We start from the raw sequence: 26,777 nt of genomic DNA on the forward strand, positions 1-26,777 counted from the left end.
AGTTCAGAAGCAGTATGATTAACCAGGCCCTGTACGTGAACCCAGTGTGACTTGCTGTCCAACTGTAGTGAGTACACAAGTTCAGAAGCAGTATGATTAACCAGGCCCTGTACGTGAACCCAGTGTGACTTGCTGTCCAACTGTAGTGAGTACACAAGTTCAGAAGCAGTATGATTAACCAGGCCCTGTACGTGAACCCAGTGTGACTTGCTGTCCAACTGTAGTGAGTACACAAGTTCAGAAGCAGTGTGATTAACCAGGCCCTGTACGTGAACCCAGTGTGACTTGCTGTCCAACTGTAGTGAGTACACAAGTTCAGAAGCAGTATGATTAACCAGGCCCTGTACGTGAACCCAGTGTGACTTGCTGTCCAACTGTAGTGAGTACACAAGTTCAGAAGCAGTATGATTAACCAGGCCCTGTACGTGAACCCAGTGTGACTTGCTGTCCAACTGTAGTGAGTACACAAGTTCAGAAGCAGTATGATTAACCAGGCCCTGTACGTGAACCCAGTGTGACTTGCTGTCCAACTGTAGTGAGTACACAAGTTCAGAAGCAGTATGATTAACCAGGCCCTGTACGTGAACCCAGTGTGACTTGCTGTCCAACTGTAGTGAGTACACAAGTTCAGAAGCAGTATGATTAACCAGGCCCTGTACGTGAACCCAGTGTGACTTGCTGTCCAACTGTAGTGAGTACACAAGTTCAGAAGCAGTATGATTAACCAGGCCCTGTACGTGAACCCAGTGTGACTTGCTGTCCAACTGTAGTGAGTACACAAGTTCAGAAGCAGTGTGATTAACCAGGCCCTGTACGTGAACCCAGTGTGACTTGCTGTCCAACTGTAGTGAGTACACAAGTTCAGAAGCAGTGTGATTAACCAGGCCCTGTACGTGAACCCAGTGTGACTTGCTGTCCAACTGTAGTGAGTACACAAGTTCAGAAGCAGTGTGATTAACCAGGCCCTGTACGTGAACCCAGTGTGACTTGCTGTCCAACTGTAGTGAGTACACAAGTTCAGAAGCAGTATGATTAACCAGGCCCTGTACGTGAACCCAGTGTGACTTGCTGTCCAACTGTAGTGAGTACACAAGTTCAGAAGCAGTATGATTAACCAGGCCCTGTACGTGAACCCAGTGTGACTTGCTGTCCAACTGTAGTGAGTACACAAGTTCAGAAGCAGTATGATTAACCAGGCCCTGTACGTGAACCCAGTGTGACTTGCTGTCCAACTGTAGTGAGTACACAAGTTCAGAAGCAGTATGATTAACCAGGCCCTGTACGTGAACCCAGTGTGACTTGCTGTCCAACTGTAGTGAGTACACAAGTTCAGAAGCAGTATGATTAACCAGGCCCTGTACGTGAACCCAGTGTGACTTGCTGTCCAACTGTAGTGAGTACACAAGTTCAGAAGCAGTATGATTAACCAGGCCCTGTACGTGAACCCAGTGTGACTTGCTGTCCAACTGTAGTGAGTACACAAGTTCAGAAGCAGTATGATTAACCAGGCCCTGTACGTGAACCCAGTGTGACTTGCTGTCCAACTGTAGTGAGTACACAAGTTCAGAAGCAGTATGATTAACCAGGCCCTGTACGTGAACCCAGTGTGACTTGCTGTCCAACTGTAGTGAGTACACAAGTTCAGAAGCAGTATGATTAACCAGGCCCTGTACGTGAACCCAGTGTGACTTGCTGTCCAACTGTAGTGAGTACACAAGTTCAGAAGCAGTATGATTAACCAGGCCCTGTACGTGAACCCAGTGTGACTTGCTGTCCAACTGTAGTGAGTACACAAGTTCAGAAGCAGTATGATTAACCAGGCCCTGTACGTGAACCCAGTGTGACTTGCTGTCCAACTGTAGTGAGTACACAAGTTCAGAAGCAGTATGATTAACCAGGCCCTGTACGTGAACCCAGTGTGACTTGCTGTCCAACTGTAGTGAGTACACAAGTTCAGAAGCAGTATGATTAACCAGGCCCTGTACGTGAACCCAGTGTGACTTGCTGTCCAACTGTAGTGAGTACACAAGTTCAGAAGCAGTATGATTAACCAGGCCCTGTACGTGAACCCAGTGTGACTTGCTGTCCAACTGTAGTGAGTACACAAGTTCAGAAGCAGTATGATTAACCAGGCCCTGTACGTGAACCCAGTGTGACTTGCTGTCCAACTGTAGTGAGTACACAAGTTCAGAAGCAGTATGATTAACCAGGCCCTGTACGTGAACCCAGTGTGACTTGCTGTCCAACTGTAGTGAGTACACAAGTTCAGAAGCAGTATGATTAACCAGGCCCTGTACGTGAACCCAGTGTGACTTGCTGTCCAACTGTAGTGAGTACACAAGTTCAGAAGCAGTATGATTAACCAGGCCCTGTACGTGAACCCAGTGTGACTTGCTGTCCAACTGTAGTGAGTACACAAGTTCAGAAGCAGTATGATTAACCAGGCCCTGTACGTGAACCCAGTGTGACTTGCTGTCCAACTGTAGTGAGTACACAAGTTCAGAAGCAGTATGATTAACCAGGCCCTGTACGTGAACCCAGTGTGACTTGCTGTCCAACTGTAGTGAGTACACAAGTTCAGAAGCAGTATGATTAACCAGGCCCTGTACGTGAACCCAGTGTGACTTGCTGTCCAACTGTAGTGAGTACACAAGTTCAGAAGCAGTATGATTAACCAGGCCCTGTACGTGAACCCAGTGTGACTTGCTGTCCAACTGTAGTGAGTACACAAGTTCAGAAGCAGTATGATTAACCAGGCCCTGTACGTGAACCCAGTGTGACTTGCTGTCCAACTGTAGTGAGTACACAAGTTCAGAAGCAGTATGATTAACCAGGCCCTGTACGTGAACCCAGTGTGACTTGCTGTCCAACTGTAGTGAGTACACAAGTTCAGAAGCAGTATGATTAACCAGGCCCTGTACGTGAACCCAGTGTGACTTGCTGTCCAACTGTAGTGAGTACACAAGTTCAGAAGCAGTATGATTAACCAGGCCCTGTACGTGAACCCAGTGTGACTTGCTGTCCAACTGTAGTGAGTACACAAGTTCAGAAGCAGTGTGATTAACCAGGCCCTGTACGTGAACCCAGTGTGACTTGCTGTCCAACTGTAGTGAGTACACAAGTTCAGAAGCAGTGTGATTAACCAGGCCCTGTACGTGAACCCAGTGTGACTTGCTGTCCAACTGTAGTGAGTACACAAGTTCAGAAGCAGTATGATTAACCAGGCCCTGTACGTGAACCCAGTGTGACTTGCTGTCCAACTGTAGTGAGTACACAAGTTCAGAAGCAGTATGATTAACCAGGCCCTGTACGTGAACCCAGTGTGACTTGCTGTCCAACTGTAGTGAGTACACAAGTTCAGAAGCAGTATGATTAACCAGGCCCTGTACGTGAACCCAGTGTGACTTGCTGTCCAACTGTAGTGAGTACACAAGTTCAGAAGCAGTATGATTAACCAGGCCCTGTACGTGAACCCAGTGTGACTTGCTGTCCAACTGTAGTGAGTACACAAGTTCAGAAGCAGTATGATTAACCAGGCCCTGTACGTGAACCCAGTGTGACTTGCTGTCCAACTGTAGTGAGTACACAAGTTCAGAAGCAGTATGATTAACCAGGCCCTGTACGTGAACCCAGTGTGACTTGCTGTCCAACTGTAGTGAGTACACAAGTTCAGAAGCAGTGTGATTAACCAGGCCCTGTACGTGAACCCAGTGTGACTTGCTGTCCAACTGTAGTGAGTACACAAGTTCAGAAGCAGTGTGATTAACCAGGCCCTGTACGTGAACCCAGTGTGACTTGCTGTCCAACTGTAGTGAGTACACAAGTTCAGAAGCAGTATGATTAACCAGGCCCTGTACGTGAACCCAGTGTGACTTGCTGTCCAACTGTAGTGAGTACACAAGTTCAGAAGCAGTATGATTAACCAGGCCCTGTACGTGAACCCAGTGTGACTTGCTGTCCAACTGTAGTGAGTACACAAGTTCAGAAGCAGTATGATTAACCAGGCCCTGTACGTGAACCCAGTGTGACTTGCTGTCCAACTGTAGTGAGTACACAAGTTCAGAAGCAGTATGATTAACCAGGCCCTGTACGTGAACCCAGTGTGACTTGCTGTCCAACTGTAGTGAGTACACAAGTTCAGAAGCAGTATGATTAACCAGGCCCTGTACGTGAACCCAGTGTGACTTGCTGTCCAACTGTAGTGAGTACACAAGTTCAGAAGCAGTATGATTAACCAGGCCCTGTACGTGAACCCAGTGTGACTTGCTGTCCAACTGTAGTGAGTACACAAGTTCAGAAGCACTATGATTAACCAGGCCCTGTACGTGAACCCAGTGTGACTTGCTGTCCAACTGTAGTGAGTACACAAGTTCAGAAGCAGTATGATTAACCAGGCCCTGTACGTGAACCCAGTGTGACTTGCTGTCCAACTGTAGTGAGTACACAAGTTCAGAAGCACTATGATTAACCAGGCCCTGTACGTGAACCCAGTGTGACTTGCTGTCCAACTGTAGTGAGTACACAAGTTCAGAAGCAGTATGATTAACCAGGCCCTGTACGTGAACCCAGTGTGACTTGCTGTCCAACTGTAGTGAGTACACAAGTTCAGAAGCAGTGTGATTAACCAGGCCCTGTACGTGAACCCAGTGTGACTTGCTGTCCAACTGTAGTGAGTACACAAGTTCAGAAGCAGTGTGATTAACCAGGCCCTGTACGTGAACCCAGTGTGACTTGCTGTCCAACTGTAGTGAGTACACAAGTTCAGAAGCAGTGTGATTAACCAGGCCCTGTACGTGAACCCAGTGTGACTTGCTGTCCAACTGTAGTGAGTACACAAGTTCAGAAGCAGTGTGATTAACCAGGCCCTGTACGTGAACCCAGTGTGACTTGCTGTCCAACTGTAGTGAGTACACAAGTTCAGAAGCAGTGTGATTAACCAGGCCCTGTACGTGAACCCAGTGTGACTTGCTGTCCAACTGTAGTGAGTACACAAGTTCAGAAGCAGTCTGATTAACCAGGCCCTGTACGTGAACCCAGTGTGACTTGCTGTCCAACTGTAGTGAGTACACAAGTTCAGAAGCAGTATGATTAACCAGGCCCTGTACGTGAACCCAGTGTGACTTGCTGTCCAACTGTAGTGAGTACACAAGTTCAGAAGCAGTGTGATTAACCAGGCCCTGTACGTGAACCCAGTGTGACTTGCTGTCCAACTGTAGTGAGTACACAAGTTCAGAAGCAGTGTGATTAACCAGGCCCTGTACGTGAACCCAGTGTGACTTGCTGTCCAACTGTAGTGAGTACACAAGTTCAGAAGCAGTATGATTAACCAGGCCCTGTACGTGAACCCAGTGTGACTTGCTGTCCAACTGTAGTGAGTACACAAGTTCAGAAGCAGTGTGATTAACCAGGCCCTGTACGTGAACCCAGTGTGACTTGCTGTCCAACTGTAGTGAGTACACAAGTTCAGAAGCAGTATGATTAACCAGGCCCTGTACGTGAACCCAGTGTTACTTGCTGTCCAACTGTAGTGAGTACACAAGTTCAGAAGCAGTTTGATTAACCAGGCCCTGTACGTGAACCCAGTGTGACTTGCTGTCCAACTGTAGTGAGTACACAAGTTCAGAAGCAGTGTGATTAACCAGGCCCTGTACGTGAACCCAGTGTGACTTGCGTGCACAAGGTTATGAGCCAAGACTGGGCGCGCGGTGGAGCATTTCAAAACAGCCAACAGGGACGGGGGGGGGAGGGTAGGGGGGGGGGGGGGCGTGGTAAACACGTAATGATGTGGAAAGGGTTGAAGGATTTGGCTTCGTATTAAATTATCGTCCGTTTGTAAGAAAAACATTTGAATCTCTCTCTCTCTCTCTCTCTCTCTCTCTCTCTCTCTCTCTCTCTCTCTCTCTCTCTCTCTCTCTATTTCTCTCTCTCTCTCCCTCTCTCTCTCTCCCCCCCCTGTAGAGACAGAAGTTGCAGCATAACCGTGCAAAAATTACACTGACTGCAGAGTTTCTTAGTCTCTCTCTCTCTCTCTCTCTCTCTCTCTCTCTCTCTCTCTCTCTCTCTCTCTCTTTCTCTCTCTCTCTCTCTCTCTCTCTCTCTCTCTCTCTCTCTCTCTCTCTCTCTCTCTCCTTCTCTCTCTTTCTCTCCCCCCCTCTCTCTCTCTATCAGTACTGTAATCGGCGTGTTGCATGTTCCGGTATAACTTCTATTTCAATGTTATGTTGTTTATATCTGTCTGTTTTGTCCTAATGTTGTGAATACAGGTATGCCTTGTAGTTGTTACTTACATCAGAAAGATGTCTTTGTAATGAATTGTCAGAATGTATACCAAATGAGAGTGGTCAATTATGTATTTATATATATTCGTAGATGCCTTTCATTTGTTTCATGAATCTTAATACTTTTTGAGTGGTAAATGTTGAAAGATGAAAGAAAATATATTGTGAGTGGACGGAAGCATGTTATTCATTAAAAGCCCCACAATGATGATTGTGCCTGGCAACCCGAGAAAAACAAACGAAAAAAAAAGCCCCAAAACGTGTCAAAGTTTACTTTTGTTGGCTTCTAAGTTAATTTTTACTGATACAGGTGTTGTTAATTAAGTATGACTTGAGTGTCAACACATCAAAAGTGACCCTCTGAATAAAACGTATACAATCTACTAACTAAAGAACATTAATTGTAGTATTACCAACAAATTACATCCACATAACTGTTGTCTTCACCAGAGACATGTCATTGTATGTCTCTGTATCCACTACACTATCTTTAAATAAAACTGCCGTACAAAATTGAAATACTATAAAACTGACCCCAACTCCGATCTATTTTGGGTAATTTAACCCTAAAGGCCTTCAATAAAGGCACGATGCCGGTTTGGATAGATCTGCAAGTTTGCCACTAAAACTGAAATGCGATCTTGAGAACTATTGCTAATCTGGCATTTGTGATTTCTATGAAATACTAGCCTTACCAATAGAAGCTAGTGTGTACGCATGGCTGCCCTTTTTCAGTTTAACATTTAATAGACGATTCATATGAGGCGATCCGACTGCTCAATCATAACAGATGATAAATTCAGAAACAGATGATGCCTTCCAGTAGACTACAATCATGATTCGTTATAAATGTCAAACAACCCGTCGATCATTCACACTCGGGGAACCCAAGGCAAACCTGCTCTGGTTCCGAGCGTTTTTATCCAACTAAGATCCTAATTGTTACGCATCTGCTGCGAAAAGATAGACCCACAACAAGCGGCACTGCACCATGCTTTCGTTTATGTTGCTAAACAGATTAAATGTGCATTATAAATTTGCTTTCAACAAATAAATACATCCTTACTTACCACACATATCCTGGTACCACATTCTTTGCACCTGCGTCTTCTTACCAAAACTTATCGAGATATTTGTTTACGATATATTGTAAAATACTAACCGTTAATCATTCAAAAAAAATCTGAAATGACTTTTAAGAATCAAAGAAAGATTCGCTAAATCAATTGACTTCAGAACATAAGCAATATTTTTCTGAACCATGACAGGTCCGTTTAACGGTGTTAGAGTTTGATAACAATTTTTTTCGCAGTTTGAACGTATTTGAGGCCTTTTTTCATATCAACTTGTAAAGGCTGCTGAACGCTTTTTTTCTCCATTTTTGATTGTTTAATTACACTGTAACCTTGGGCTTTCCTTTCGCGCAATTCCCCAAGGACAATAAGATTTACCAAATTCCAACATTTTATTTTTAAATTATTTTCTTGAATGTTTTAATTGCATACACTTTTAGTGTTTGATGATCTCTAGTCATGACCCAAGTGCGCCTGAGCTGGGTCAATCTTGAAGGTCAAAGTGGAGTTGATAAGTAGGAGATTTTCAGTTTCTTTGAAAACTAATAAAGCTAGAGCAGCAATTAATTTTCTTCTTATTCATATTGTGGCAGTTCTCCTAATTCTACAGCTTACTACATTGTTATGTCTAAGCTAATTGCCGGAGAGAACTAGTAAAAGTTGTGAAGAGGAACAGAGAGAGATATTTTGCCTAAATGTTTCTCTCTGCCCAACGTTGTAAACTAATGCATGCAATCGTTGTTATTTTATGTGATGTTGTTACCTCGCGTTGTGTTCTCCTATACCCCAGTGCAATGCAAATCTAATCCTAGTCTACTGCTATCTCTTTTATTTTCCTAAGAATCCGGCTTGACTGGTCAAAACTAATTCTACAGTAACTGAACAAGAACTCAATCAACCTGAACGTCAACCAGACAGAAAGGGAGTCCACACTTCGATTGTATAATTCTAATCAACGGTTTATTTTACAAAAAATTCAAGTGACCAGCATAGATATCGTACATCAATACAAAATTACATGTCATACAAATCAAAAGTACCAGGTAAAAAGTATTTATTACGAAAAGGCACCTAATCTCCCAACCCCGCGCTCTCTAACTACGTGGAGGTTTTGCAGCTCTGCGCCTAACTAGCTATATTTGATCCCGAACAGGATATAATTATTTGTTCCCTAACTAACTATAGTTTGGATAGATAACATTCCGAAAAGGATGCTACTTGTTTTTCTGGTTACAAACGGAAGAACAGTTCCTCACCAGGCTAAAAATGTATTACAACGGTTGTCTAAGACTTCTAAGTTCTACTTTATTTCATTGTGAAACCTAGGCCGAAGCCCTAGCTATCTCGCCAACGAAAGCTTGACCCTAACTACAAAGTGCTACGCCTATTTATGAACGTACAATGCGATGTCCAAACCCGACTGCAATGGGTTTAACAAGCGCACGCACGTCCTCTATTTTAAAGCCCGCCTAACTATCTAAGATTGTCGGACCTAACCGGTCCGATTTGGTTTATTTTCTATCTAGCTACGATGACTTTTCTCCTATCTTTCTTTTGGATCTTTCGGAACCAGACAGTTTGACCGGCCCGAATGTTGTGGATCGTCCTTTGAAACTACTGTACTCCTACTCTGCCTATTTAGATAACAGAGAATCTCGAAATTCTTTACTGCTACCAATCCGCCGTACGCTAGTGAATGTATCTGCAAAACCTCGAAAGCCTAATGACTGCTTGCATACATGTGCAACATTCAAAACAAAATCATGTGCTTTTGCATTTTGGAAATAAATTCTATTGATTGATTGATTGATTGATTGACATTCTGGCTCCCAAGTGTTTTATAACCCCCCCCCCCCCCCCTTGCATAGCAACACAAAATACTGTAAGGATGTCTCGCATTGGCTATAATGGCAACCATGGCCGACTCTCTCACAAACTCGTCCACAGCAAACATATAGTCCCTCTTTATCTCTTGTTTCCTCACAATTACGATGTCCGTAGACATCGTTTCATTAACATTTCGACATATTTACTTACTTTACAATATTATTCTCTTCTTAAGAACTTTACTCACTCGCTGAATTACTATTCTATACATTCTGATCGTCGGACCGTTGACCGGTAGAACACAACTTACGACGGTTACTAGGCCGATCGCATCTTCTACCGAGCATTGAAACGGGTTACTAATAACCCGATAACACCTTTATTATACCTATTCCTCCTATTTCAAACGTTCAACTAGTCAAATAACAATATAACAACAGGTTTGTTAATGTTTCATCCTCTTTCCCGCATCGAACTTGTCGAGTAAACAAACATGGCGGACATTGCCAATAGCGAAACTACGAACTCAGTCCTCACTGAAATCCTAAATAACATTATTGCTTACGTTCTATAATATATCAGGGAAAGCTGGCACTAGCAACAACAACCCAGATTCTACTCTGAATTGTCGTTACTGTTGCAAACTGTATCGTGTTGACGGCAATCCCGCCACACTAGTTTGGTTAAGACGACGATGAGTCGTACAAGCATGTGGTCTTCTTGTTTCCAATACTTTGCCCTGTTTCTGGCGTACGTCATTTCAAACATGCTCTTGTTTAGCGTATGTTAAGTGACATCTATACGTCTTCCTTATGCAGATAACTTAACTCTTGTTCCTGTTCCTGGAGAGTTTAATGATTGGTTTGCAGAGCTTCTAGTTGGAGACGCGTGTGCCGACACTCTGGACTGCCCGGCCGGATCCCAGTGCAATTTGGTTGCTGGCGGCAAAAAATGTGTCTGTGGTGGATCAAGTGGCTTATGTGGTGAGACTTTGAGTCTGTCTGTCTGTTTCTCTCTCTCTCTTTCTCCTTGTCTCTCTCTGGTACAAATGAAAGCCTTGCAATGTGGTGTGGTGCAGATGTAATGCCTTGCATTGTGGTGTTGTACAGATGTGATGCCTTGCATTGTGGTGTGGTATAGATGTGATGCCTTCCAGCCTCTGCTCTCAGGGCGCAGGCTCAGAACCCTCAGATGCCGTACGGCAAGACTCAGAAACAGTTTCTACCCCCAGGCTGTCCTGGCTTTTAATAACCGGTAAATGAACTCTACAGATTGTGACACGTTTTAGGATGCTCTAGGAGTATGCTTTTAGTAGCTGACATTACATACTGTGATATATAGAGTGGGTTTTAGTATGGTGACACCACTGTGACGCGATGAAGCCAGACTATGTTTTAGCAGCTGGTTATATTACCGGAATACACATCTAGTATGTTTTAGTAGTTTTAGTCGTTCTTTAACCACTGTGATGTGTTGGAAGAGTTTATTTTTATGTGCCGTTTTAGAGGTACATTTTATCAGTATGGAACATGTTCAGTTCTTACAGTAGTTGATAGTGGGGGGGGGGGGGGATCCTATCTTATTCTGCGTACTTTTATTGTGGTTCCGATAGCTCTTAGAGTTTCATAGTTCTCACCATGTCTGTATAGTGTATGTATTAGTTACTGTGATACCAAATTGTCCTACCCATGTATGTATGATGCTATGCGCCAGTGATGTATGAATGCTATTTATTTTTGTTTTTATCACACAGCAAGCTGCTTTCCTCGTGTATTTTTTATGTTCATTCATGTATTGTACACTTGGCAATAAATTATCTATCTATCTATCTATCTATCTGGTGTGGTACAGATGTGATGTCTTGCATTGTGGTGTGGTACAGATGTGATGCCTTGCATTGTGGTGTGGTACAGATGTGATGACTTGCATTGTGGTGTGGTACAGATGTGATGCCTTGCATTGTGGTGTGGTATAGATGTGATGCCTTGCATTGTGGTGTGGTGCAGATGTGATGCCTTGCATTGTGGTGTGGTACAGATGTGATGCATTACATTGTGGTGTGGTATAGATGTGATGCCTTGCATTGTGGTGTGGTATAGATGTGATGCCTTGCATTGTGGTGTGGTACAGATATGATGCCTCGCATTGTGGTGTGGTGCAGATGTAATGCCTTGCATTGTGGTGCGGTACAGATGTGATGACTTGCATTGTGGTGTGGTATAGATATGATGCCTTGCATTGTGGTGTGGTACAGATTCACAGGTGGGGTTTGCGGGAGGAGATTGCGCCGAAGGAACAAGCAAATGCCTGGCTCTCAATCTCGAGTGTACCAACGGGCAGTGTGTTTGTGAACATGGATACACCGTATTCAGCGCAGACTTCACTTGTAGTAAGTATAGCGTTGACCAACCCAAGAAAAGATAACTTTTTCTCTGCCACAAAAATGGCCAAAATATGTAGACAGTGAATTTCTTTTTTTATTTACTCACCTTTCTAATTGGTAAATATTAGTATTCATCCGTGTTGGTCCGTATGGACGTCTGGCCGTCTGGCCCTGTGGTCAACACACATAACGTGCAGGTTATCTCGGATGTTCTTTATGCTAAACTTTTGAAACTTGTATGGTTTGACGATCTCCCGACGTGGCCAAAATTTGGTTGACCCGTGTCAACATTTTGGGTCACAGCTGGGTCATGTTCGATTTATAAAAACTTAACGATGAGTTTATCTCGGATGTTTGTGAAGCAAGAGCTTGATAACTTTGCAAACTTCTAGGGTTTGTAAATCTCCCAACTTGACTTGAGTTTGATTGACACTTGTCAAGTTATGGGTCACAGGGGGGGGGGGGTGTCTTGTTTGATTCATACAAACTTAACGTTGACCTTATCTCGGGCGTTTTTGACGCTGGAGCGTAAAGCCCCACTCCGCCTCACAAGAGGTTTACAGAACGATGACACCTTTTTTTTAAACAGCAATGCTGACCTTATGGGACACACTCACAATAACATTCAACAACAATAAATGACACTTACAGATCCCTTACAAACACACCAGTTTTCATACATGATCAATTTCGTTGTTTGCGTTTTCAATCCTACTTTATATGTCGTCCTTGTCTGATTGAAACCTCGTAACGATTTTTAGCGTTTCGAGAAAAACACAAAAAAACGTCATCAAAAAATAACTTTTAATAAAAAAAAAGCCAATTTATTTTGCACATGATTTAGAAACACAAACACAGTTCTGTATATAATCAAATAGAATTTCAAGCATGTAAAACGCACATTATTCAACACAATGGCAAGATACGAGTTTTTCGTTTTAGAACACGACCATTTTTTAAGACTTACAAGGTTTTGTAATGTAGCCATATCATAAAGAATGTTAAAAGTTCACATACATAACATGGAAAACAATGGCCCCAGAACGTAGTACAAACAAATTTGTTCTTTCGTCATAATCGTTGATTGTGTGTTGATGATACGAACCAATTTATCTTCGTTCTTGAGTTAAAGGATCCTTACAATCTTCTGGTAATCGTTGTTCTTAAGGCCTAAAAAAAAAATAGGTGTGGTTACGGTAACCCGACCTACCCTATTTTTGGGGGCCGACCCTATAACTTTTTATTACATTTGTCACAAAAATACCCAAAAAAAACCAAGTAAACGAGTGCAGAAAACGCAATGAAAGCGAAAGCGCCCGAGTCGCACACTTATTTCCGTCAAGTAGGTTTAATTTGTACACATTAGAAAAAAAAGTTTAAAAAAAAAAAGTGATTGCCTACCTTCCTACCCTATTTTTTTTGGTTATGTTACCGTAACCACACCTATTATTTTTTTTGGCCTAATCAACAAAAACTAAGTGTGAACTGAAGCTGATAAATTAATAACTTCTCTGCTTGCATACATGTGTAACAGTCAAAATAAAAACCATTTTCTTATAGGCTTAGAAAACAGGATAATTATTCAAAACATCACATATCTCAGTGAAAACAGACATCGAACGTTCCTTGAACAGCTAGTGGTAATGCAGTACCACAACGCATGTGCTTGAAGAGTTTAGCGACCATGAGGTAGGCCGTCGTAATAGTGGTGGAAGTCAGCTGGAGGAACCTCCTTGAGTTGCTGAAGGTGCTGCCACTTTGTGTCTTTGATTGCCAGCCGTGCTCTGTAGAGCTGGTTGATGACCCCGGGATCACCATGTGCCCTCCTCCTTCTTTGTGGCAAAGGCTGCCACTCATCAGAATAGTGGAGCGTGTAGTGAAGGGTACCGTCAGGCAGGTACTTGAGGCAGCGGATATCAACCACTTGTGGATCCCCAGACGCTGTCCCTGGCCGAATGCTTTGGTAGTATCTGAGATAAGAAAAGTCCTTGAAGAATGCGTGGTCCACCTGGACAACTTTGTAAGGTTGACTTTCTCTTGCAGACGTGATGACTTCAACGTATTCGGCTGGCCAAACTATCTGCCTTCTCCTCAGTTTGTTTTCAATAGCTGAGTGAACAGAGTCGACATCCACTCAGGTATGACCTTTCTCAAGAAACTTTTGGATGACGACCTTTCCCTGGCGAACTGCGAAGTGAAGAAGTGCGTTTCCCAAGGTCACATTGCGGTGTTGGTACCCACAGCCGTCACTGTACATTATGATTGTGTTGGTTGTCTCATCAACTGTGGACTCAAGGTAGTCCACAATGCAAGATGTGAACTTGTTGGTTTTGACTTCTCCCTCAGACTCATTCCAACAGTAGCATGCAACCTCTTTGTCACTCAAATTGTACAAAGTGAAGTTGTGGCAGCACAGTTTGGTCTTGAAGTAGTTGGCATTTGCATAGATACGTGGAGCCAACAGGACGACCTGCAGATCCATGGTGAGAACTTGGACATCACCATTCTCTTCAGCAATCCTCTTGTCCATTTTTTTTCTTTGCGAGCTTCATCTTTACGTTGAATGTACACCTGGTACTCATGCTCTGGGATGTTTCCGTACTTGTATGCACAGCACACGTTGCATTCATCTTGTTTTGGTTTGTGAATTGCGATGTTCATATCTTTTATTTCCCTGATCAGCACGTGTCTTGACACGCGCTGTTTTCCATTGTCATCACAAAGTAGATACTGCTGAAACTACCTATTTTATTCATGTTTTTATTACTTAGTTAGTGGAAGAATCTTTTGTAATGTATGTTTGATGGTGTATGCTTTTAATTAAGCGTTGTTGACTATGAATGTAGATGTAAATGCTTGTATAACTGTGTTTTAATTTTAAATGTGTCAAGCGCAAAGAGCATAATTGTAAAGTTATGATGTTGCGCTATATAAATGCTCATTTATTATTGACTCACATGCGAAGCAAAAGTGAGTCTATGTACTCACCCGAGTCGTCCGTCCGTCCGTCCGTCCGTCCGGAAAACTTTAACGTTGGATATTTCTTGGACACTATTCAGTCTATCAGTACCAAATTTGGCAAGATGGTGTATGATGACAAGGCCCCAAAAAACATACATAGCATCTTGACCTTGCTTCAAGGTCAAGGTCGCAGGGGCCATAAATGTTGCCTAAAAAACAGCTATTTTTCACATTTTTCCCATTTTCTCTGAAGTTTTTGAGATTCAATACCTCACCTATATATGATATATAGGGCAAAGTAAGCCCCATCTTTTGATACCAGTTTGGTTTACCTTGCTTCAAGGTCAAGGTCACAGGAGCTCTTCAAAGTTGGATTGTATACATATTTTGAAGTGACCTTGACCCTGAACTATGGAAGATAACTGTTTCAAACTTAAAAATTATGTGGGGCACATGTTATGCTTTCATCATGAGACACATTTGGTCACATATGATCAAGGTCAAGGTCACTTTGACCCTTATGAAATGTGACCAAAATAAGGTAGTGAACCACTAAAAGTGACCATATCTCATGGTAGAAAGAGCCAATAAGCACCATTGTACTTCCTATGTCTTGAATTAACAGCTTTGTGTTGCATGACCTTGGATGACCTTGACCTTGGGTCAAGGTCACATGTATTTTGGTAGGAAAAATGTGTAAAGCATGTGAGTCGTATGGGCTTTGCCCTTCTTGTTATTATTATTATTATTATTATTATTATTAAACAGTGCGTTTAGTTTGGTTCTTGACTCAATCACAGTTTCAAGATACATCTTCTGTATGGCAATCCGTTTGTAAAGAAATTACGTTTTTTCCTGTTGATCTAAATAATAAATTATTTAACTAAATAATTCATTATATAGCTAAATAATTCATTATTTAACTAAATAATTCATTATTTACACAAAAGTAAAAAGTGTGATTGTTGTAATTAAAGAAATCTTTTATTTACTAAACAATTCATTATTTAATAAAAAAAAATCCATTATTTACTATATAATGCATTGTATACTATAGAATGCATTCTATAACGCTACGAAACTCAACTCTCTGTGTCTCTGTCTCTCTCTGTTTCTGTCTCTCTCTGTCTCTCTGTGTGGCTCTCTCTCTCTGTCTCTCTGTGTCTCTGTCTCTCTCTGTTTCTCTCTCTCTCCCTCTCTCTCCCTCTCTCTCTCTCTCTCTCTCTCTCTGTTTCTCTCTCTCTCTGTTTCTGTCTCTCTCTGTCTCTCTGTGTGGCTCTCTCTCTCTGTCTCTCTGTGTCTCTGTCTCTCTCTGTTTCTCTCTCTCTCCCTCTCTCTCTCTCTCCCTCTCTGTTTCTCCCTCTCTGTTTCTGTCTCTCTCTGTCTCTCTGTGTGGCTCTCTCTCTCTCTGTGTCTCTGTCTCTCTCTGTTTCTCTCTCTCTCTCCCTCTCTCTCTCCCTCTCTCTCTCTCTCTCTCTCCGTTTCTCTCTCTGTGTTTCTGTCTCTCTGTGTGTCTCTCTCTCTGTCTCTCTGTGTCTCTGTCTCTCTCTGTTTCTCTCTCTCTCCCTCTCCCACTCTCTCTCTCTCTTCCTCTCTCTCTCTCTCTCTCTCTCTCTCCGTTTCTCTCTGTTTCTCTCTCTCTCTCCGTTTCTCTCTCTCTGTTTCTCTCTCTCTCTGTCTCTGTGTGTCTCCCTCTCTCTGTCTCTCTGTGTCTCTGTCTCTCTGTGTTTCTCTCTCTCTCCCTCTCCCACTCTCTCTCTTCCTCTCTCTCTCCCTCTCTCTCCGTTTCTCTCTCTCTGTTTCTCTCTCTCTCTCTCCGTTTTTCTCTCTCTGTTTCTGTCTCTCTGTCTCTCTCTGTTTCTCTCTCTCTCCCTCTCCCACTCTCTCTCCTCCTCTCTCTCTCTCCCTCCCTCTCTCTCTCTCTCTCTCTCCCTCTCTCTCTCTCTCTCTCCGTTTCTCTCTCTCTCTGTTTCTGTCTCTCTCTGTCTCTCTGTGTGTGTGTCTCTCTCTCTCTGTCTCTCTGTGTCTCTGTCTCTCTCTGTTTCTCTCTCTCTCCCTCTCTCTCTCCCTCTCTCTCTCTCTCTCCTCCTCTCTCTCTCTCCCTCCCTCTCTCTCATATTTGCCAAAAATCCCTCTTTTACTGACAGAGCCATGCGGAGCTGTCCTGTAGTAGTTTCGTAACGTTATAGAATGCATTCTATACTGTTCAAAAAAAGAAACGCATAGCTTGTAATATTTGGTTAATTTAGTTATATGGCTACAAGGATATCCACCAAACTGCAGAAAATGTTTATCTGGTCGTCGACCTTTCGTCCATTGCCACAAGTGAGCTCTGCACGTGACGCATGCGTTATCAGTGGCTACAATGTCAAAATTGCTCATTTGGCATGACCACTCGTCATGCTTCAGTGTAATCTCGTGAAACTCGGGGAATATTGAGCTCTCACCATGTCTTCCAAAACCCATAAAAGCGGATTGTTCGCCACAAAGAAATCAGACAACAATTCAGCGACGAAAGATGGCCCGATTGAGCAGAGAAGACCGCCAAATTGCATTGGGTCGTTTACAAGCAGGCCAAAGTCAAAGTGCAATCGCCAGGCACTTCCACGTGTCCCAGAGCACCATCAGTAGACTGTGGGTCAGGTTTCAAGCCACTGGCTCCGTTGCTGACTTGCCACGAGCGGGAAGACCAAGGGCGACAACTGCTGCTCACGACCGCTTCATACGGCTCCGCCACCTCCGGAATCGTTTCCTGTCGGCCTCATCTTCTGTCCAGGCTCTCCCCGGGCCACACCGATTATCGGACCAGACCGTGCGGAACCGCCTGCATGAAGCTGGTTTGAGAGCTCGCAGACCTCACAGAGGAGCTGTCCTCACCCGCCGCCATCGCCAGAACCGAGTGCAGTGGGGCAACCAGCACCTTCGCTGGACCGTCCGGAATCACTGGAGACACGTGTGGTTCAGCGACGAGTCCTACTTCCTGCTCCAGCGACATGATGGTCGGAGGAGGGTCTACCGGAGAGTAAACGAACGTTACGCGCCCAACTGTGTGGATGAGGCACCCGTTCATGGTGGTGGAGGCGTCATGGTGTGGGGGGTGATCAATACCGCTGGAAGGAGCACCCTGGTGCACGTCCAAGGGCGCATAACTGCCCAGCGATACGTGGAGGAAATTCTGCGCCCACACGCCCTTCCTCTTCTGGCTGACCAGGATGCCATATTCCAGCAGGACAACGCTCGCCCGCACACAGCACGACTCACCACCCAGTTCCTCACCGACCACCATGTCCAGGTGCTTCCCTTGCCATCCATGTCGCCAGACATGAACCCGATAGAACACCTCTGGGATGAATTGGACAGACGTGTGCGCAGGCGAGAAGAAGCGCCGGCAAATCACCGCGATCTATTGCAGGCACTTCAGGAGGAGTGGGACACCATCCCACAGCAAGATATCCGGCATCTGATCCAGTCCATGCCCAGAAGGTGCCGGGCAGTTGTTGCTGCTCAAGGCAGTCACACCCCCTACTGACTTGACAGCCTCGGCACCCAATCGTATTGATTGACTGATTGATTTGAAGATGCAAATGAACTGTGTGTGCATTCAACTGTGTCCATACCAAATTTCAAACAAATAATCTAAATATTGGATTTTCTGTTAATTTTTTCGAAAAATAAAACAGATTTGGCAAGTAGCAACTATGCGTTTCTTTTTTTGAATAGTATATATTATAGAATGCATTCTATAGTATACAATGCATTCTATAGTATACAATACATTCTATAGTATATAATGCATTATATAGTAAAGAATGGATTTTTTTAATTAAATAATGAATTGTTTAGTAAATAAAAGATTTCTTTAATTACAACAATCACACTTTTTACTTTTGTTAAAATATTGAATTATTTAGTTAAATAATGAATTATTTAGCTATATAATGAATTATTTAGTTAAATAATTCATTATTTAGATCAACAGGAAAAAAACGTAATTTCTTTACAAACGGATTGCCATACTTCTGTGACTGCTTCCGGAAATAATGTGAAGGCAGTTTGGCCAAGGATTCAAGAAAGTTCCTCGGTGTTTGAACCTTGTCTTGTTTGGCTGCAGCAGTATTGGGGTGCTGTGTCCTTGTTGAAGGGCTCTTGAGCATTCCATGCACTTCGTGAGATGTTGTTACCCAGTTTCGCACTGACCACTCTCCGATGTCCAGTGTATTCTGGAACATGGCTTTGCAAACTTGAATTTTTTCTCCTCGAATACGTAGGTGAGTGTGCCTCCCCGTCTCGTTCCTGGTTTCCCTTACTGTTTTGTTGGTACAAAATTAACCAAAGATGCCACATACGTCTTCCTTTGCTCCTAGTCCATGTTCTATCCTCTTGTATGATTTGCTGGCAATGTCTGTATTTTGATGTGACAGTGAGACAGAAAGATTAAGTACAAGGTGGTCCTTGCTCACGGCAGCGTTTCTCCTCTGCTTGGTTCTTTCTTGTCACTACATTGGTTTTCGACCCAGTGTAGGTTTTCCCTTCCATTCTTAGTTTCTTTTTCTTCACAGCCTCCCAACTTTCCTTCTTCGAAGTTTTGTTCCTTGGACGTTTAGAACGGTTGCGTTCACAAGCGGGTTCCGGGCCCGGCTATCATTAGTTGGACATATCGTTGAAGCCTCTGACTCGTTGTCTTCAGAGTGTTCTGTTGAGCTGTCCGAGTCCGACTCGTCAGATGATGGCTTGTATGATGAGTCAATGTCACACGCATTCCTTCTTTGCCACTACTAAAGCAAACGTGTGCAAGATTGTATGTTACACGCTTTGATGCCGAAATCAATTATTTTGATTATGCATTTATTTCTGAAAATTTTTACCTTTACATACATTCAGTCACTACCTTAAACACTTTTGTTTTCAGTATTCATTTCAAGTGATCACGAACGTAGAAAAATGGGTATCAAAGCGTTGTTACATTGTGTTGTGCATTCTGAATAGTGTGCCAACAGGCCTTGGTCAGTCAATCACGTTTTATCTGTGTACTAAGTGTTTGACGGTAAAAGAATAACACCAACCCCGTTCTCCTGTATATAACTGAAAGCCACATTTTCTTCTTCATTCAATTCCTGTTTTCAAAAGCTTCGTCAACTTTCCACTTACACGACAAGCTCCCGGCCTTTACCAAGCTTCAATGAAGAACCCTGAATACGAAAGCTCAAAACAAAACAATAGGTACTACTTTCACTATCGTCGTCTGCAACGAAAACCGAAAATGGTGAAACGCTTTGCTACGTACACAGAGGACGAAATTGCAAAGAAAAGATCGAACCTTACACCTGTGCCTAGGAAAAGTTGCATAGACAGTTCCGTGCGGATCTTACCACGTATCAACGTACATCCGATGCTCAGAACCTACAGATGGGTGACGCTTTGGCGATTGAGGCTTCGTCTTCAGCTCTAACACGCACGCAGACAGTCAGGCAGGTCTAATCTGCACCAGCGGTGATGGAAGGTTTGGATTTAGAAACACTCAAATGTTACTTCGACAAGATAAACGAACCGAAAGACGAAAGTGTGCCCCAAATTCGGAAAATATTCTTTCAAAACTGCACTGTAAACAACATCAACATCACTGTGAGAAAAAGAACAATCCAAACACAACCAGTTCCCCTGTGGAACATTTCGGGTGGACTTTCCCACGACCTGACCTACAAAAATTCTCCGTGTTCGTTCGCGCTTTGCATTCAATCTGTGTTAGTGCGCGCGTGTGTTTGTGTGTTTAGCTTTCGTTGGTTTGTGCTGTTTGGTTAAAAAAAAGTTTATTTTTTTCATTGAAAGATTCAGAAACGTTGGTTGATACTTTGTTAAATGCATTCAACCAGAAAAAGACACGATACGAATTGGATCTATCTTCTGCGCGCATGCGTGTGTACGGTATGTGTGAAAAGGCAATTGTGTTGTCAGTCTTGTTTTGTGCCTGTTATTTCGTCCACAAAAACTCATTTATATCTTTCTATGCCTATGCTGTGAGACATAATCGCCATTACGAGCTAGTCGTGTAACAGAGAGTTTTCTTGCACACTCGACTGCTGCTGTTTCACTCCGGCTAAAGCCGTCGTGAAACATCTACAGTCTCGTGTGCAAGAAAACTCTCTGTCACACGACTAGCTCGTAATAGCGGGTAAAATTACTATCATTCTCAATATCATCGATGGCATCTGGGTAGACACTCAGCGGAGTACAATTACCGGTGCCTGATGGACCTGGGACTGGCAGTATCTTCAAGCATAGGTGACAGACCAAACTGTATCATATTGTCATCTTCAGCCAATAGACGACACAGCAACTCTGCTGCAAGTGAATCCTCAAGTATGGGCATATTATCAGTCTCATCTTGACTAACTGACTGTGCAGCGTATAACGGTTGTTCACGTATGGCTCGCAGTGATCATTGCCGCCAACAATCTGACAGTGAATGTCATCACCACCAGTATCAATCACGGCGGTGCAGCTGGCTTCAGCAGTTTCAAAGAGACTGGTATAGCGTCAGCAGTCTTGGGCATAACGCTGGGCTCAAGATCATCAGCTTGGTGTGGTGGAGTAGCTCCATCTTCATTCGAGAGTGTCTCCTCGCATAACAAGACATGGTCTGTGGACGTCCGTGGCTATTGACTGGGCTCTCCATGGTTTGAAGGGCGTTTTGGGTTTGTTTTACTACTTTCAGTGTTCCGGGAAAATAATGACTTATTCCCAAGCGAAAGTTGGACCATCAACTGACCCCCACTCAGCCCTGCGGACTTTGCACCAGAAACAGGAAACATGACTCCTAATGCAAACAAGTCGAACATATACAATTCTCGCCGTGCTTTACAGTTGTTGGGTCAATACAAACTGTGAACACAGTAAACCCATCAAATGCCATCTGAGTCGATAAGAACTGTGCTGTCTCCTGTGATAAGTTCAGTTTCCAAATCCCATGGTGTAGAACTTTCAGTCAAGCACACACTGCACACCCACCGAAGATCTTCCATCGAAGAGAGTTGGCTTTCAGGTGTGAAGGATCCACTGCCAGCCATGACGGACTATATTCACACACAAGAACAGAACCTCAGTACGTGACAGATTTACTGATACACATATCTATATATATACATACGACGTGTGTGTGTGTGTGTGTGTGTGTTCGCGATGCACGGCCAAAGTTCTCGATGGATCTGCGTCAAATTTGGTGGGCATATTCAGGTAGACCCCGGACACAACCTGGTTGATGAGAATTTTCAACACGTGCTCTCAGCGCGCAGCGCTGAACCGATTTTGGTTTTTCTATTCATCTTCCCAGATCCATTCCCAGTAACTCTTCCTTATCTTCTCCAGTGTTTTGCGTTTATCTCCCATCCTTCGTGTGGCGTCAATCCATATTCCCGTTACTATTTTTAGAAGGTCACTGTCCACAACGCTCAATCCATATTCCCGTTACTATTTTTAGAAGTTTACCTTCGTGTGGCGTCAATCGCGTACGGTGCGCCACTCACCCGGCAAAGCCGGGTACCCGGCGAAGCCGGCGTACGGTGCACCACTCACCCAGCAAAGCCGGGTACGGCTTCGCTCTACTTCTTCCCGGCGAAGCCGGCTACCCGGCGAAGCGGGTATTCATCTAGTTCAAATATATATATATATATATATATATATATATATATATATAAATCAGAATTGAAGATAATTATAAAGGAGATTTGTCAGAGAACTAAAGTAATGACTCCTTTTTTGATGTTCTTCTTCTTCTTCTTCTTCTTCTTCTTGGCGTTCGCAGAGGTTACACGATCAGTCCAGCACTGGTGATAAATGTTGTCGTTTTCTCTAACTCTTGTCGACTGCCGTATTCACGACTTTTTTCCGTGACCTTTCGGATTTCATGGGGGCTGCCATTTTGTTTTCATCTCCTTAGTGTGTTCCGGTCTGAAACCGGTTTAAAACACCACGAGGCGGAAACCCCAAGACAATGACGGCCGCCTTTTTCGAAATAACATTTTCAGAGATTGTACACAAAAACAACGCCCGAACGGAAAGACAGAATGTGTCTTTCGCTAGATTGCAAGTCAGGCTTTTCACTTTTCCGATGAAGACAACCGCTGAGAGTGAAGAAACGACGCTGTTCGACTTCAAAATCTCCAGTCGCAGACGACCTTCGCTTTCGCAGTACAGTCTATAGGCAGGTGCAATGTTACTCATTTTGATCAGCTCGTTTACGTATATTTTTTTGCATTCAGATCAATTAGAATGATTGGAATCAAAGCAAGAATAACTTCGGCATGCAAATGCTTTTATTTGGCGAAATCAGTACAGCAGTAAGCTAGATTCTTTCTTCAGTTTGTTTGCGTGACTGAATTTTGTCTTCAAGAAATGTACCACTTGCTTGATTTTGATTGTTTGTTCAGCTCATTGGCACGAAATGCATCTTGCAAAATATCAATTTGTTGAATGAAAACGGAATAAGTGAAGTTCAAACATTTATCTGCTTGCAAAAACAATCGCAAGGATAGATCTATCTGCTTCATTGACAGACAGATTTTCATTGAATTTCAAAAGCATGACTCGGTTTGCAGGGTCTCCGATTAGATCTATCTAGTGTTTGTTTTCTTAGATTTATTGGCCATGTGGGCTGTTTACGATCATAACACTGTGTTGTTTGTGCTGGTGCAATCTGCGGATCAAAGGGGATTGACCACATGGTGAAGCAGTGATCAACGCAACTTGTGTTCACCACTCAACATTGCCTTCTACCAATCTCAATGGCAAAACGAAAGGTACAGTAACATGCTTGTGATTTTTTTTAATTATTATATGAAGTCTTATATCGCGCGCGTATCTCCAGACTCGGACTCAAGGCGCAGGGATCTATTATGTAATGTCTGTGGCGATCAACATAGTTTTTAACTCGAGTCTAACTGATCATGCGTATTAGTATTCAATTACATACGATATATTCTCCGCCCCAGCACCACCCTCACCCCATAGCACTGCCAATCAGCCTCTACACTACAGTCCAACAACTACACCTCTAAAAGCCCCCCCCCCCCCCCCCCTTCCGTGCAACATATGTTGCCGTATGCACATGTGTGTGGTCATAGGGAGTGCTCTAAATCTAATAGTTCCAGAACATACTCGACCACACTCATACACAGGGTATACTGACAAAGGAACTTTTTTTCAGTCTCCATCAGGGCTGAGTGTCACCTAATATACGCAGACAGGTGTAACGGACGTTTTAGCAGCCACTGTACCACACATGTCATAAGGTAAATATAGGTATATTAGTATATTTACAAACTGTTCACTCTGTTGGTTTTTCTTGCAGTATTTATTCAGAAACTCTGTAAATTGTGGCAATTACATATGAAGACGTTCAACTTATTATTGAAGAAATAGAATCAAAATTGGTTTATTCTGTATTTGAATTTTGATCATGTGATCAGAGAAACAGTTTCTTGAACAGCTAAGCTACAAGTACAAGGTCAACAACATAAACAGGCGACTGGAGACTCAGGCATTGTATTTAAAAAAAAATATGCACAGCAATGTTTACTGTACTGGGGGGTGGGGGGTGGATTTAAAGTGTTCTTTTGGCTTCCAGAGAGGTGCTACGCCTGTTAAGATGGAAATGAAATAGAATAGTCGATGGTAAGGGTTATCACAAAACAGCAAGGATAATGTTGCATGCCTGTATTTTCAGTTTGATTTTTTTTTTATAATTAAATACTAGTATTACTAGTTTTCTGATTAGCTATAATTCACGTGAGAATATTATAAGATGCTACTTTTTATACAATTTTTTTTATAAGATTACCTCATTGAGGCTGACAGGAACATAATTGAGGAATACTTATAATTTCTTGGCCAGTTAAAAAAAAAATTAAACCCTTGAAATGAAGTTTACGCAGGTTACATATGAGGATATCTTAATTGGGATAATGCATTTACCAGTAATTACAACGAGAGATTTACTTAGAAAAACTGAAGTCATTCATAAACAATAATTATGATTACAATCACAGAGTAAGGGGAAACATGGCCTTTGGTCTGGAACAGCAGCTGTAATGGGTCAAACCTGTCTGAATGTGCTTTATTTTTTATTTTTGTATACCTAGTGTGAACATGTTAATAAGATGAATACTTGATTAAATATGTGCAGGAGCTACTTCGGCAGACCCATATGCAGTGAAGGTGAGTTCATTGATTTATGTTTTTCCCACGTTTTCTGTGTTTGATGTCAGCCGTGATTACCCAATGAGAACTTCAAAACATGTTGCTGACTTGCGAAAACCCAACCATGAAATCTGATGTAGTTGTGTTGCCCATCTAGAGGATATAACATCTAATTTCGTGATAGCATAGCAATTTTGTGTACCTGACTAAATCTCTGCACATCACAGTGAAGTCTTACTTTATGATCAGATGATTCAATACCCCCCCTCCCCCGACTAAACAACGAAGAGCAGGCACTACACACTCACATAACTACCAACTCCACAACGTCATTACGGAATCAAGCAATCAGGAGAATGAAAGGATTCCTCGGTTGGATAGCCATCACTAGGCACAACAAAATCCATTATTGAAGGTTTCTTGAACGTTTCTGAAGCTAGGGCTTGAAAGCTTCACATACACAAATTCCTAAGAAAAATCCTTGTCCTTGAGTAAGATTCCCAGTGAATGGGGCCAAAGACGACAAAAATGAATAATAATTTTTTTTTAAATCAAAACATTGTTAAATTTGTTGTTTTACTCAATGTGAAAGTCTGACCAAATCTGCGACATTGAGGCAAACAAGTTGGGGTGGGCCTTTAACTAAATACTCTGAAACCAGCAGCTGCTATTGTATTTGTGTTGTCATTATGTACTGCTTGCACTAAATGCATTTTCTTTTATCTCCTCAGAATCGAGTCACCCATGCCAGAGAAAGGCCATTGACATGCAGGGCGCATAGTAAAACATATATAATTATGGCGTGCAAGTCGGTCGACAGGTGCCAGCCATTATCATCATAACAAGAGATGCAGATCATAGTTTCTTATGTTTTATGTTGGGTGCGACTTTCCTGCATGTGCACAAGTCCCTAGATCTGCTTTAATTTTAATGTAGAATTTCATTATCAGATAATTTGAAACATTTTGTTTAATTAAATTGTAAATACGTCCCAGTCAATTTGCAGCATTTTTGAGTCACTTGAGAAAAAGTGACTCTATGTAATCGGTCAGTGTTAGTCTGTCCGGCCGGCCGTCCGGCCGGCCGTCCGTAGACACCACCTTAACGTTGGACTTTTCTCGGAAACTATCAAAGCGATCGGGCTCATATTTTGTTTAGTCGTGACCTCCAATGACCTCTACACTTTAACGATGGTTTCGTTGACCTTTGACCTTTTTCAAGGTCACAGGTCAGCGTCAAAGGAAAAATTAGACATTTTATATCTTTGACAAAGTTCATCGGATGTGATTGAAACTTTGTAGGATTATTCTTTACATCAAAGTATTTACATCTGTAGCCTTTTACGAACGTTATCAGAAAAACAAGGGAGATAACTAGCCTTTTCTGTTCGGCAACACACAACTTAACGTTGGGCTTTTCTCGGAAACTATAAAAGTGACCGGGCTCAAATTTTATGTGAACGTGACTCATTGTGTTGTGAATAGCAATTTCTTCCTGTCCATCTGATGCCTCATATAATATTCAGAACTGCGAAAGTGACTCGATCGAGCGTTTGCTCTTCTTGTTTCTTTATTGTTCTTCTATATACCCTTAAAACTAACACATGCTAAAAGCAAATTGTAACAAGAAGTGTTTGTTCAAGGGAGATCATCTGAAGCTTTTTTTTTTAAATCTGTAAAATTGCATAGTGACATCCTCCAAAAATAAAATGTCTTAAGAATAAAGGTATCTACACGGGTTGTTTACCTATTTCTTAATAGCATTGCTTTTAATTATAACGGTTTTTCTCAGAATAATTTTGTTAATAAGTTTTATTCAAGGGAGGCAATAAAAAATGTGTCCAATTGTGTTTAACATTTCTTGTAGCCCCAAGAAGTGTGTTTTGTCTTGTAACTATTGTGATTTGAGAGCTTTAGCACTGAATGCTTTGCATCCTGGTGTGAATAGCATTGTAAAGCTTGCCTCTTGCTAATTTAAAGCAGTAGAATAGAAAGCAGCCTACTCCACAATCTTCTTTCATATTCTGGTCTTACTCCTTGACAAGAGAACCACGAGATTTGTTTT

General features: G+C 42.6%; 1 protein-coding gene across 2 annotated transcripts in view; it reads left to right on the forward strand.

The window, feature by feature from the left end:
• The window catches only part of LOC138949514 (uncharacterized), a 725,664-nt gene that overhangs the window by 408,452 nt on the left and 290,435 nt on the right, over nucleotides 1–26,777 (forward strand). For both annotated transcript variants that reach the window (XM_070321340.1, XM_070321341.1), the window contains exons 14-15: nucleotides 10,048–10,161; nucleotides 11,433–11,567. In XM_070321340.1, coding sequence (XP_070177441.1) covers nucleotides 10,048–10,161; nucleotides 11,433–11,567 — 249 coding nt within the window. The remainder of the gene's footprint in view (nucleotides 1–10,047; nucleotides 10,162–11,432; nucleotides 11,568–26,777) is intronic.

This window comes from Littorina saxatilis, linkage group LG15 (genome assembly GCF_037325665.1).
Source record: "Littorina saxatilis isolate snail1 linkage group LG15, US_GU_Lsax_2.0, whole genome shotgun sequence".
NCBI classification, from domain to species: domain Eukaryota; kingdom Metazoa; phylum Mollusca; class Gastropoda; order Littorinimorpha; family Littorinidae; genus Littorina; species Littorina saxatilis.